General features: G+C 43.3%; 1 protein-coding gene across 4 annotated transcripts in view; it reads right to left on the reverse strand.

Annotated features, from left to right (window-relative positions):
- micu3a (mitochondrial calcium uptake family, member 3a) overlaps positions 1-15,131 on the reverse strand; it is a 326,674-nt gene that overhangs the window by 203,971 nt on the left and 107,572 nt on the right. For all 4 annotated transcript variants that reach the window (XM_068034806.1, XM_068034798.1, XM_068034814.1 and 1 more), the window contains exons 3-4: positions 10,397-10,428; positions 7,972-8,050 (exon numbers count right to left, since the gene is read on the reverse strand). In XM_068034806.1, the coding sequence (XP_067890907.1) occupies positions 7,972-8,050; positions 10,397-10,428 (111 nt within the window). The remainder of the gene's footprint in view (positions 1-7,971; positions 8,051-10,396; positions 10,429-15,131) is intronic.

Consider the following 15,131-nt stretch of genomic DNA (forward strand, 5'->3'; position numbering starts at 1 on the left):
TGAATGCCTTCAAATTCTAGTTCAAATAACTGACAAGGCAAAAGTTCAAATAGATGTTGTTAAGCAGAAAAATTCCACAGCAACACCTCACAAAAAGCTTTCTTACATACACTGTAACTCAATGCTACTCTAACAGTTAATTCTATTCACAATGATCTGTAGTAAGAACATAAAATTGTCTTGCTAGCCAGGGACCTCAAACAGACTTAGACATTCTCGAGGGCCTTCACAAGCCCTTCTAAAGATGAGCTTTGTTTGACGGCTAGCATAATGCCTTTGTGAGTGACTTTGCTTTGGTTTGAAACTCAACACTGGGATTAACAGGTTTCAACCCAGTTCTGGTGCTCAGTTTCAGTTCCAACATAGGTATTTGGTCTGAGTGTGGAAAAGTACCTACATCACAGGTATTCAGAGTGTAGGAATTAACTCTTCAAAGCTCTAATGGCAGCTTTATCCATCAACAATGAGCAACATTCTGGAAATGTAAGGTTTTTAAAAATCACAAACTCGTACCAACAAAAGGCATGAAAATCACAGTAATTTCGACATTTTTTCATAGGTTATGCTTTTGAAATTACAATAGACTGCACTCTCTTGTTTCAGAGACATTTAGTTTTTCAAGTTTAATATTTACCTCCCTACACACAAATTGTGAACATCACCAAATGTTTTAAAGCTTTGAAACACGAATGTCAAATTACATCAACCTCCTTTTGGGGACTAAGTATTAGCTTTATGTTAATAGAAATAGGAAACATATAGTAGTGGTAAGTTGAAGCACAATTAAAGTGCACAAGAATGAAAAAAAAATGTATGATCCTCTTAAAATTTACTGGTGCATACCAAGGCTGTCAAACCACCTTTTAGCAGAAATTGCATTTTAGATCCTTTAATTACTAGTACCAAGCTACCGTAGGACCTTGTTTATTTTGGAAATACAACAGAATATAAAACATTTTCATTCATATATACACAATGTTTTAAAAGCATTTTTATCCTCTCCCAATTTTCATCTAATTTTTATGCTGTCCCATCTAGAGCAATTTTACTTTATTTAAAAAGAACTACTGCAAGTAATGATTACAGAAACAAATGTACACAACTTTATACCACTGGCCACACTTCCAATTAAAGGATAGAATGTTAAATTAATTGGCAAATGAAAATCTCTTGTTCTCCATATACTTTGGTCATGGCATGCTATATTCTCTCAAAGACCACTGACTTCCACACTTTCGAGCTCAGTCCCTTGACCAGTGAAACCCTTAAAAGATGCTTGTTACCTCCTGAATCAATTATTCCAACACCCTCCTTGCTACCCTTTGTGCTGCATAAACTCCAACTTGTCCTCTGCTACTTGTATGCTATCCCAAACTAAGTCCTGCTCACCCATCTCTCCAGTTTTTAATGACAAACATTGGCTTGCCATCCCTAAATGCCTCATCTTTAATCCCTCCACAGCTTCTCCTCACCTTAACTCCACAACCTCCATCACATCTAGATCGCTTTGAACTCTCGGTTTCTCTGACTCTGACCTCTTGGACATCTCTCCCCTTTCACTTCACTCTGCTTTGCCAGAGCCGTCAGCCATTCAGCTCTCCTGCCTGGAATTTCTCCCTTATACCTCTCTGCCTCTCCACCTTTCTCTCCTCTTTCAAAAACCTCCTTCAAGCTTTTGGTCACATCTCCAAATCTCTAATTTTCTGGCTTGGTGTCCATTTCCCATATTGCTTTCATAAAGTGTTTTGGGACCTTTTTACATTAACGGTTCTAGATAAATGGAATTTGTTTTTGCAGTTTTGTTGACAATATGCAATATGTGTTGCAGTACTAGACTATCATGTTTTTGAAGAATGCCAAATTAAAAGAACAGAATGCATGCAACATTAAAATGTTTACAAGTACAAAACAGTGCTTGATGGAATGCAGTCTTCAAAGTTGGCATACATTTCTTCCCCTCCACCCAAACTTTAAAAATACTATTTCAAACCAGCTTCAAATTACATTAAACTTTCAATTGTCAGAAAAAAAGCATCTCACCACACTCAAGTTTTCTTTTTTAAAAGTGTGCTTTTTGTCTCCTATTGCATTTCTATTGATGTCATTACTGCAATGCAATTTATATGCATGCAACTTTTATGGAACTATAACAATGTTTGTGGTATCTAAACAGCAATGAAAAGTGCATTTTCAGTCAGTGTCAATGATTTTTGAGCCCAGCTGCCAAAAAGCGACAAAATATTAATTTACCAGATTGAATCATACCAAAATCAGCCTCCCCACTGATAATAAATGTTCCCTTTCGAACAAAGCCACTTGAAATGTGCTGCATGAAAATGCATCAAGGGAACAAACCAATCAAACCAAAAGTTTCATGTAATCAGGTTTTGATGTGGTTTGACATTATGGCCGGGATTTTATGAGTCCGGTGGCATTCCTGACAGTGGGACCGGAAGTTGGCGTAACTTCCACTTCTGCCATTTTTCCCGTATCCCATGCATGTATGTAAATGAACGGTGCTGCAACTGGCACGGGAGACACATGTGATCATGCGGCACGGGCGGCTTTTCATTGGTGGAACCTGCCGTCCCTGGCACCATGAGCGCCACAGCTTTAAATAATTCTGTGTTTCAAGCCTCAAGGAGCAGCAGCCTTTGTGTTTTTTTTATTTGCTTGTGGGAAGTGGGCGTCGCTGGCTAGGCCAGGATTTGTTGCCCATCCCTACTTGCCCTTGGACTGAGTGGCTTACTAGGCCATTTCAGAGGGCATTTTTTAAGAGTCAACCACATTGCATGAGTCTGGGGTCACATGTAGGCCAGACCAGGTAAGAATGGCAGATTTCCTTCCCTAAAGGATATTAGTGAACCAGATGGGTTTTTACAACAATCGACAATGGTTTCATGGTCATCATCCAGACTGATTAATTGAATTCAAATTTCACCATCTGCCTTGGTGGGATTCAAACCCATGTCCCCAGAGCATTAGCCTGGGTTCTGGATAACTAGTCCAGTGACATTACTAACACACCACTGCCTCCCCTGTGTCTTCAGTTACCAAAATTAAATCTTTTACTTATTTGTAACTGCTCTTTCCTTCTTTAATTTTTCAAACCAAGAACCAACTCCCCATCATTTTTTTTTCACTGCAGTAAGAGCAAAGAAAATGTTAGCCAGCACGTAGCATCCCGCCCCACAGTTCAGTGATGTCTCCCTGCAGGTTCTTCTCCAGGCCGTCAAGGAAAGGTGGGATGTTTTCTTCCCTGCAGATGGAGTCAGAAGACCCTCCTGTCTGACCAAGGCGGCCTGGATGGAAATAGCAGAGGAGGTCTCGAACTGTGGGGGGAACGCAGCAAACCTGCAAACCTATCAAAGACTTGCTCATATCGGCGAGGGTATGTGGTCTTGGTAAAGCTGTTCCATTGTTTTTCTCCCTGGCTCCGTCTCTTTAAGACAGAGGACAGACAAGGCATGCAGTGGAATGCATGAGCAGCGTTGGTACCATACGCTTACTGATTGCCAATTGTCAGCTTTGTGCACATTGTTGATGTGCTTGGATGTAATGTGCGAAAGCCAGTCCTGAATAAGTGATGTTGATGCATGTTACAATGGTTGTGACGCATCTTTTGACATGTCATTAAATCTGCACTGTCTTCTGCAGGATAAATGCACCCACAACCATCATGAGCGGGCAAAGACATGTGGAGGTGTCCCAGACATCAGGGTGCTGCCACCAGCTGAGGAGGAGGTGGCAGAAATAGCGAGAGAGGAGGGAGGTAGGGCAATCACAGATGGCGAGGCAGAATCCTTAAGACGTAAGGATGAAGTGTCATCTCCACTCTTGCAGCCACATGTGCACACCAAAGCAAAGTGTATGAACTCATATTCAGCTGATGCTCAATGTGTCTCTGTTTGTGTTCCAACTGCAAGTCACAGAATGCCGCAAGGCCCAAGACTCCTCCTCTGGGGAGGAGAAGTCATCAATGCAGTAGAGGGTGCATCATCACCCGCCTCTTCTTCTACCTCCGCCAGCGCAGATACATCCACACAGTCCTTTGAGTGTTTAAGATTAGAATCTGGGTCACAATCAAGACCAGGCCCCTGCTCAGCCCCACACTCATGATGATCCTCTGTTTGTTGCTACGAGAAGTTTGCTAGATGTGCAGCAAAGCCATGTGGAAAATATGTCTTGGATGCCTAAGATCATAGGATCATGTGTGCCATGAAGAAGTCCATGCAAGCCATTAGGTTTGCCACATCCCAGGCTTATGGGTGTATGGCTTCCTCAGATGAGAGTTTGGCGAGTTCCGTGGCGAGTCTGGTGAGCACTCGCTCCATATCCGCTCTGACCTGCACTCCATCGCTGTAGCCATGGGCTCCATGCAGCAGGATCTAAATGAGAGGGGGACGAGGAACCTGGACCTCTTTCCGGTTGCCCCTTCCCCTCTGAGAGACAGGCAGGTGCCATCATGCACCCATATGGAGGATGAGCATGCCAGCTGCCCTGGGGCCTTACTCTCAGGACACCTCCAGGGTAAGCAGCGTCTCGTCCTCCAGCGCCCCCCCACCCCCGGCATTGACCTCCTTAACTCCGGCAGGCGAGCACAAGAGGGATACTCATGCACCAGTGCTGGAGACCCCCAGAGGGATGCAGCCATCAAGGCCCCGTTCCTCCAGAGCATGCCCAAGGTCACTCACAGCAACGGGGCACTGCACTGAGCAGACTGCCTCCACCTCAGCTGCTAATATCAGGGTAACACCTATATATAGTGGGAGAAAGTGGAAAAAGAAACAGTTTCAAGCATAAAGGTGGCATGGGTGCTGTAAATATTGTGCACATATTGCAGAGGTTTAGATACATCCTTGATTACTTTAATATTTGATGCACTCTTGAAAATCATTTGCTTTGTTTCCGATGAAAAGGAAGATGTTAATTGGAGACCCATGATAGTAATGCATTAATGCTTGCAAAGCATTTCAGAAAAAGTGCCTAGTGTCCATTTATCATTTTGATTTGTCTTCAGTCTTCCATGATGGCTGTTTGGCATTTGCAGATTTTTCACCATTTTCACTACCAACATGCCTTACATTTGTGGTTCTGCGGTCACACTCTTATTTTCCTTGCATTAGTGCGTTTTCGGTTCCATCGCAGCCCTGAGAAGATTTGGTCTTCCGGTCACATCAAAGTGCTGCAACGTGCAGTTCCCTATGTTAATGCCTTGATGCAGGACAATTTTTTCTAATGGAGTTGCAGGTATCTTTTAATGAAGTTGATAGCATATAGGCCATTAGGCATATCTCCACTGCAGATCAATGTTCTGTTGTCAGAAGAGCCCTTCATTTTAATTACAGCAATGAATAAGACCTCAGGCGTATGTGAGCATATTTGAAGAATTTTTTTTTTCCTCCTTCCAACGTTCCTTTATGAAGTGGCTTAATGTTGGCTGAAACGTGCAAATATGAAGTTTTCCCTGATGCCTCTTGTATGGTCCTTATATCTATAACGACATTGTTGTCTTCCTCCTCACCCTCTTCCTAGTCATCCTCATCTGAGGAGGACTGGTGTTCCTTCTGTTCCTCTGCCTGCAGAATGTTGCTGTGTCTATTTGCCAGGTTGTGCAAGGCACAGCAGACAATGATTATTCGTGAGACCCTCTGTGGCACACACTGGTGTCATCAACCACGTACAAAGGGGGTAAACCTTGTCACCTAGGATCCAGCTGTCTACTTCAGCTGGTTCCTCAGAAACTGCTGGCAGCTGGGAGTTCCTCAAAATGTGAGTCATGACAGCTCCCTGGGAAACTTGCACAAACATGCATGATTCTTCTCCTGTGGTCACAAACCAGTTGTACGTTCAAAGAGTGAAAGCCTTTGCGATTCACAAATGCAGCAGGCTGGTCCCAGAGAGCTCAAATGGCCACATGAGTGCAGTCGATCACTCCTTGCACTCTAAGGAACCCAGCGATGGTGCAAAGGCTGCAGACCTTGCTGCCTGGCTGTCCTCATCTACAGGTAAGTAGATTAAATCATTGGCACGATAAAATAGGGCATTGATCATCTCTCTGGTGCACCTATGGGTCGCAGACTGTGACATGCCACATATATCGCCTGTTGATCGTTGGAAGGCCCCACTATCAAAAAAATTGAGTGCAGCAGTAACCTTGAGGGAAACTGGCATGGGATTCCCACCAAACCCAAGCGGTTGCAGGTCATGCTGCAAGATCCTACAAATTTCTGTATCCATTTCACATGACATCCTTAGGCGTCTCTGGCATTGCCTCTTTGACATTTGAAGGTAATTTGTCCTTGGCCTGAGGGTGCAATGATGTGCCAGTGCCTGTCTTTGATAATGCTGTTCCTGGATGTTGACATTCGGAGCATCCTCACCTTCTGGTTCTGCCTGTGCTGGCATTCAGGAATCATGCACTGGGGGAAAAGAGCCCTCCTTATTCGCTCCCTCTGCTCTTCTTCCTGTGGTAGTAGCAAACTGGATATGTGAGTCCAATGTCACTGCAGCTTTTCAAATAATGAAATAAGCAGAGCGTTCCAAATCAGCCCTCTATTGCCAGTCAGCTGAACCATCGAGGTAATGAGCAGTTCACTTTGATGTGCCTTAAAATTGCAGCCAGGTGGAAATCCCACCCACCATCATTTGTCTCCTCCCACTCTCCTTGCAATCCTCGAGTGGCCACCTGGTTTGCATTGGAGAAAATGGTACGTGTACAATTTAGGGCAAGTTTCCCTACCTTCCAACCTCCTCCTGCAAGCTTCCAGCCTGCACCCATCACCCTTGACCCACCCAATGTAACCTTAACCCTTCCCTCTGTTACCGTTGAACTTCACCCCATTACCGTGTACAATGTCATAATCAATTTATTCATGCCATCCTTTCCCCCTGTTCTTACTCCCATTACCATTGACATGCCGACTCTGGCCCTTGATCCTCCTCAAATCGACCTTAATATTATTGCCGAGTCCCACTCCCTATGATGTCGCCAAATACCCAACCCTAAGTCTTGGTCTTTCCCTTTACAGAATCCATTTGCCCCCATTGACTGTGACTGTTCTCTCTGTCAGCCAGTACCCTGAATTTGCTCCACAGGTTCCTGATGTTAATAGCACTCACCCCTCCCTTTGGGCCCCTCATGACCATCTGTTGACTGTAATGCTCAAATTAACCCAGGACCCCTGCAGCCACCCACATCCAGCTTCAGCAGCAATAACAACCACTACACACCCTGGACGCTCCTCTCCTCTCCTCCCTCCCCTGTTCCTCCATGTATCCGATCACCCCACCTTTTCCTCCCCGGGTACCCTCCCCTGTTCCTCCATGCACCCGGTAACCCCACCCTGTCCTCCCCGAGTACCCTCCCCTGTCCCTCCACATACACACCCTCACACCTTCGCCAGCACCTCCTGAGAAGAATCATCTTTGCTGGTGCTGAGCCTGGACGCAAAATCCATTCCAATGTTGGCATTCGTTTTGAAGATGAGTTCAAGAAAGAAAAATAATGACCTCAGACTCAACTGCACAAAGCAGACTGTTACACACCACATTGAAACAAACGTGAACCGGGTAGCATGGGAACAGCGCTTGCTAGTCACTTAATCTGGCAGCTAGGATTTAATTGAAACTAAGTGTAGGGTCATGAGTATTCATGGCATGTAAATGAATGCAAAGCTGCAATCCACCACTGTGTAGGTAAAACCCTGGAATGCTGTAAACCTGGCACCGACGTAATTCCAGTAAAAAACCCACCATTGGGAATCCGAAAAAACATCTCCCGCCTAATTATATTAGCCCCAAGTCACACATTCCACCATTGCAGGGCCCATAAAATTCCACCCTATGTGTCAATATCTTGGGTTGTCACTGATACCAGTATTGGCCACAAAGGAGCTTTCTCCACATATGTCGTGGGTTCAGAATGAGTGATATGAAGCATTGCCAATTTATCAAGAGAATTTCACTCACCTCTATCATGCAAAGTTCGAAAAAGTCTTGAAGATCCTTTCCATACTGGAGGAGTTTCTGCAAGCATATTTTCCAATTCCTGTAAAACCATGTATAGAAATAAAGTGCTGCAAATAAGAAAAGTTACTTCTCTAGAAGTTGTTTTTTTAGGTAGATTTTCATCCACAGGTCTGTTCTAAAGTATTTTGTTAAAGGTGCTAATCCCACCTCAAAATAACAGTCCTCTGGTCTAAAATTATTTGCATGATGAGAGCAACAAGTGAAAACTCAAATATACCTAGGGAAGACACTATGTGTGGGATTTTATCCAGGCGACATGACCACCACCAAAAGCACTACCGAGGCTCAGGCATCACCTCCCCTGGGGATGGCCCGCCGGATCAAGTGCCAATTTAGCACTTAAGAGAACAGCGGCGGGCCTTCCCTGGGATCAAGGACCCCAGTGGCGGAAGTCCCGCCTGCTGGGAGCTGCCAGCCAATCAGAGGCCAGCAGCTCTTTAATTGAGCAGGGCCACTGCGGAGGTGTCAATCAAGTGGGCTGCTTTGTCTTGGATGGTGTCAAGCTTCTTGAGTGTTGTTGGAGTTGCACTCACCAAGGCAAGTGGAGAGTATTCCATACAGCCCTGACTTGTGCCTTGTAGATAGTAAACAGACTTAGTGGTGTCAGGAGGTGAGTTACTTGCCAAAGAATTCCCAGTCTCTGACCTGCCCTTGTAGCCACAGTATTTATATTACTGGCCCAGCTAAGTTTCTGGTTAATGGTAACACCCAGGATGTTGATGGTGGAGGCTTCAGCAATGGAAATGTCATTGAATGTCAAAGGAAGATGGTTAGTTTCTCTCTTGTTGGAGATGGTCATTGCCTGGCACTTGTGTGGAGTGTTTGTTATTTGGCAGTTATCAGCAGAGGAGCGTGAAGTTATATATTTTGGTAGGAAGAATGAGGAAAGGAAATATAAAATAGAGGATACAATTCTAAAGGGGGTGCAGGAGCAGAGGGACCTGGTGGCATATGCACACAAATTGTTGAAGGTGGCAGGGCATATTGAGAAAGTAGTTAATGAGCCATATAGGATCCTGGGCTTTATATATAAGAGGCATAGAGTACAAAAGCAACACAGGTTTGGCCTCAAATGGAGTATTGTGTTCAATTCTGGGCACCACACTTTAGGAAGGATGTGAAGGCATTAGAGTGGGTGCAGAAAAGATTTACAAGAATGGTTCCAGGGGATGAGAGACTTCAGTTACAATGATAGATTGGAGAAACTAGGGCTGTTCGCCTTAGAGAAGAGAAGGTTGAGGGGAGATTTCACAGGTGTTCAAAATCATGAGGGGTCAGAACCTCAGGACAACTGACTTAAGGCAAATGGCAAAAGAACCAAAGGCGACATGATGAAAAACTGTTTATGTGCAGCGAGTGCTAGGTACTGAATGCACTGAGAGTGTGGTGGAGGAAGATTTAATCATGGCTTTCAAAAGGGTATTGGATGATTGTCTGAAGAGAAAAATTTTGCAGGGCTATGGGGAAAAGGTGGGAGAGTGGGATGAGCTGAGTTGCTCTTGCAGAAAGCTGGCACGGACACGCCAGGCCAAATGGTTACAGCACAGAAGCAGACCATTCTATGATAATGAGTAACTCTTCTGAAGTATCTTATATTTTTATCCCATGCTTTCTAAATGATTTAATCAACCTACTAGCTGCTGTGTTAATAGTAAAGTGATACTACAAATAGTTAGTTTATTTTGCAGCTACTTGATTGAAATCAGATTTCAGATTTTCTATAGCAGCTTTTAAAAAAATAAGCCAGTTTTGCACAGCAAATGTGAGGGTGCAAGTATGAATGGTTTAAATATGCTATTGAATATTTTGATACATTGTGAATTTATTTAAAAGATAAAGTAACTTTTTAAAATCCTTTTTTAAAAAACTAATTCACACCAACACGAGTATTAGTAGTGCACACAAATTCTGAACATAATGTACTCAGCAAGCATGCTAAATATTTTAGATTTGTAGATTTAGCTTTTCACAATTATTCTGTGTGTAACTATGCAATCATTTCAATTTATAAGTTTTCAACTTAACATTAAACCGATAGTAAAAAATGAAAACTATTTTGATATAGTAATATTGCTGTTTCTGAATAAGCATCGTACAGAATTTTGGATATTCCTTCTCCTTTCTTATCTTTTGACAAATTAAATATGATTTCAGTAGCGATACATTTTAAACACCTTGGAGGCAAGTTTCACTTTTGGCGGGAAAGGCGTGGAAAATTGGCAGTAGTGAATCAGTCACCTGTAGTGCACCCACCCAATTTTTCTTTCCATTATAAGAAGGAAAATCGGGCGGGGTGTATAACAGTAACAGTTTTCCACCCCCAACCAAAAGTTACAATTGTCCCCACTGTCCCAAGATCACTCACCTGTCTCGAGAGTGATTTCCGAGACTTAAAACCTGCAAAAGAAAAAAGATATAGTTAATTTATTTCATTTATTGCATTGTATTAACAGTGGAAATAAAATTGATAGCTATATGTTAAAATTCACAAATTGATGCTCATTAATATCATTGCACATTTGAGCCAAGAAGGTTAAAGGGTAACTTGATAGAGGTATTCAAGGTTATAAAGGGTTATGATAAAATAAATAGTGATAGATTGTTTTCGCTTGTTAGTGAGAAGGCACAAATTTAAGATGCTTGTTGTTGAAACAAAGTTTACAATTGCATTTAAAAGAAAATAGATTGTTGCATGAAAACGAATATTAATAGTTAAGCAGGGAAGTATGAGCAGACTAAAAAGCTTGTGGCAAACAACATCAATGCAAACTTGGTGAGAAAAATGACCTTTTGTATGCTTTAAAGGATCGTTTGTTCCTTTATACGTTTCAAAAAGTTTTAACAGCAGTTATGCATTGACAGCTGTGATGAGATTTTCCAATTAAACAAAATAAAGTCCCAAAAATTCACCATTGTTCTTATGTACGTCTTCTGGATTCTTTCTTTGTACCCAAGCAAAGCCTCCACCTTGCCTTCATAAGGTGAATGTAGTAAGAAGGGTGGGGGGGGGGGGGTGTGGAGAGGGGGAAGGACCATGAGCAGTCACTCTGAACATCAGATTTTCCATGCCTTCATCAAAACCTGACACATAGTCACCATATATAACTGTCCAGATATTGCGCACATCATGAGCATCATGGGACAGGACGTCAGAAATGCTCCATCCATCAATATCGGCGACCATGCTCTGGAAATGGTTCAAGAGTTCACCTACCAAGCTCAACTATCACCAGTAACCTGTCTCTCGATGCAGAAATCAACAAGCGCATGGGAAAGGCATCCGCTGCTATATCCAGACTGGCCAAGAGACTGTGAGAAGATGGCGCACTGACATGGAACACAAACGTCCGAGTGTATCAAGCATGTCCTCAGTACCTTGTTCTACGTCAGCCACGCCTGGAAAACGTATGTCAGCCAAGAGCGACATCTCAATTCATTCCATCTTCGCTGCGTCTGGAGAATCCTTGGCATCAGGTGGCAGGACGGTATCTCCAACGCAGAAGTCCTCATGGCGGTCAACATCCCCAGTATATACACCCTACTGAGCCAGCGGCATTTGCGATGGCTTGGCCATGTGAGCCACATGGAAGATGGCAGGATCCCCAAGGACACATTGTACAGCGAGCTCGTCACTGGTATCAGACCCACCGGCCATCCATGTCTCCGCTTTAAAGACGTCTGCAAATGCGACATGAAGTCCTGTGACATTGATCACAAGTCGTGGGAGTCAGTTGCCAGTGATCGCCAGAGCTGGCAGCCAGCCATAAAGGCGGGGCTAAAGAGTGGCGAGTCGAAGAGACTTAGCTGTTGGCAGGAAAAAAGACGGAAGCGCAAGGGGAGAGCCAACTGTGTAACAGCCCCGACAACCAATTTTATCTGCAGCACCTGTGGAAGAGTCTGTCACTCTAGATTTGGCCTTTATAGCCACTCCAGGCGCTGCTTCACAAACCACTGATCACCTCCAGGCGCTTACCCATTGTCTCTCGAGACAAGAAGGCCAAAGAAGAAGATATTGCACATCTCCTTTATGTGCCAATCTGGGGGGGATAGGCTGTGATTAAAGAGGCAAAGATTAAGAACAAAACATATTTCCCTGCAAAGGAGACAGAGGGAAGTATTCAGAAATGTCCTTTGGCACTTGTCAATTAGATTATCTAGGAATTAAAATGTGGCAAGTGTCCTAATGCACCTGTTGTGGCAAGCTTTCCTTCAACTCAGAAAGCTCACTCTGTTCAGGGGTGGAGGTTCCCAGAGGGTATGATCCTTGCATGAGTGCCAGATCATTCATTCACAGAACCAAAATGTTTAAAATATCATGCAAAATGTCAAAAAAAATCACAAGATAATCACAGATGAGGAAGGCCCTTTGGCATAAACTTCATCCAACCAGGAGATTCTGAACATTCTTCCATTCCAGCCTTCAATTGTTCTTTTTTTACTATTCGTCCATCGGATGTGGGTGTCACTGGCTAGGCCAGCATTTATTGCCCATCTTTAATTGCCCTTGGGAAGGTGGTGATGAGCTGCCTCCTCGAACCGCTGCAGTCCTTGGGATGTAGGTACATCCACAGTGCTGTTAGGAAGGATGTTCAGGATTTTGACCCAGCGACGTAAAGGAATGGCGATATAGTTCCAAGTCAGGATGGTGTGTGGCTTGAAGAGGAACTCGCAGGTGGTGGTGTTCCCATGCACCTGCTGCCCTTGTCCTTCTAGGTGGTAGAGGGTTTGGAAGGTGCTGTTAAAGGAGCCTCGGTGAGTTGTGGCAGTGTATCTTGTAGATGGTATACACTGCTGCCACTGTGCGCGGTGGTGAAGGGAGTGAATGTTGAAGGTGGAGGATGGGTGCCAATCAAGTGGATTGCTTTGTCCTCAATGGCGTTGAGCTTCTTGAGTGTTGTTGGAGCTGCACCCATCCAGGCAAGTGGGGAGTATTCCATCACACTCCTGACTTGTGCCCTGTAGATGGTGGACAGGCATTGGGGAGTCAGGAGGTGAGTTACTCGCCGCAGAGTTCCTAGTCTCTGACCTGCTCTTGTAGCCACAGTATTTATATAGCTATTCCAGTTCAGTTTCTGGTCAATGGTAGCCTCCAGGATGTTGATAGTGGAGCATTCAGCAATGGTAATAATATTGAACATCAAAGGGAGATGGTTTGATTCGCTCTTGTTTGAGATGGTCAATGCCTGGCACTTGTGTGGCGCGAATGCTACTTGCCACTTATCAGCCCAAGCCTGGATGCAGGCTGCTTCAGTATCTGAGGAGTCGCGAATGATACTGAACATTGTGCAATCATAGTGAACATCCCCACTTCTGACCTTATGCTGGAGGGAAGGTCATTGATGAAGCAGCCGAAGATGGTTCAGCCTCGGACACTACCCTGAGGAGCCCCTACAGTGATGTCCTGGGAATGAGATGATTGACCTCCAACAACCACAGCCATCTTCTTTTGTGCTAGGTATGACTCCAACCAGTGGAGAGTTTTCGCCGGATTCCGACTGACTCCAGTTTTGCTTGAGTTCCTTGATGCCATACTCAGTCAAATGCTGCCTTGATGTCAAAGGCAGTCAATCTCACCTCACCTCTGGAGTTCAGCTCTTTTGTCCATGTTTGGACTAAGGCTGTAATGAGGTCAGGAGCTGAGTGGCCCTGGCGGAATCCAAACTGAGTGTCAATGAGCAGGATATTGCTGAGCAAGACATTTTAGTTACTAATGATGGTAGCAGTATCCAATTTACATGTGAAGGTTAAACAAATGGAGAATTAGAAACAGTCCCTTCTAGCAGAAAACATTTTGAGAGCTAAAGTTCTATATATTTGAGTCCTGAAGCAAAATTGCTTCGGGCCAATGGCAGTAGATTACGCTCCCACATCCATTTCATCAAAAATACCTGTTGAAGTACATGCATCGTTCAATCTATTAATGCCAAAGTAATATTTTATCTCTAAAAGACTAAAAAAAACTTTTGTGATTTTCTTTAGTAATGTTTTTGTCAAGCTGACATTTGTTACTGCTAGAAAATGGAACGTCTGCCATTTTAGGCACCCAGAGTCAGCAAAAAATACTTTCTGGTAAGGTATAACATGCGTTAGATGCATAGTAAAGCTTCCTCTATTCTACCCCTACAATACAGCAGTAACCTAAGCTTCCTCTATTCTACCCCAACAGTACACCAGAGCTTCAATCTAAGAGCAATTTCTACTGCAGTAGCAGTAAATGACTGTGAAATAAGAAAGCCAAAGAAAATAATATATTTTTTCACACAAGAGACAAGAACTGGAAACTATTGGTATCCAATGGTTGAAAAGATCAGAGTAGTTCTTATATGGGACACAAAATTGTCAAAGATGAGAAATAATATAATGCATAAGCTACCTGCTTTAAAGAGACCCTATGCTTGGCATTTCCCTACTTCGTAACCCTGCCGATCCCCTGAAATATGGAAGAACAAATGAAGGTAGACTTGATATAGTGCTCAGCATAAATCTGAAGATTAAAAAAAAATAGCTATACTCACCATTTATATGCCATAAAGGCCTTTTTAAATAGGTTTGTAACTGTTCGTTTTGCTTATTTGGAGATTTTTTAGCTTATCTGTAACTGTATGAAAAATTGTGTGAATATGATCTTTTGTCAACAATAATATTTTTTATCAGGACTGGCTTCTCTTTTCTAATAGGCTGAGAGGGTGTTTCCTCGTTTATGATAGACTGAGAACTAAAATTAAGCAATTTTCGGTTGTAAGGATAGCAGGTTGGAACAAATCAAGTTTTATTGCTCAGCCAACATAATCCTTTCCTACAAGCAAATCTTACAAGTATTCATTGGTTTTGGACTGTAATTAACCAATCATAATAGTTTGCTAATAACCGAGTCAATTACCTCCTTTTGATACATGACTAGTTTTAACAAGGCTGCAGAGGAGGTCACCTGACTTTAAATTGGTACTTTTACACACCACTTCAAACACCATTAAAGTTACAAGTAGTATGGAAGATCAGTTAAGTGATGGATGAATCAATGCAACCTGGCTAATTGATCTCCCAAGGAGATTTTTATAATGATTGCCAAAATGCCTGACTACCTTTGCTGAAAAGCCAAA

This window comes from Heterodontus francisci, chromosome 1 (assembly GCF_036365525.1).
Source record: "Heterodontus francisci isolate sHetFra1 chromosome 1, sHetFra1.hap1, whole genome shotgun sequence".
NCBI lineage: Eukaryota > Metazoa > Chordata > Chondrichthyes > Heterodontiformes > Heterodontidae > Heterodontus > Heterodontus francisci.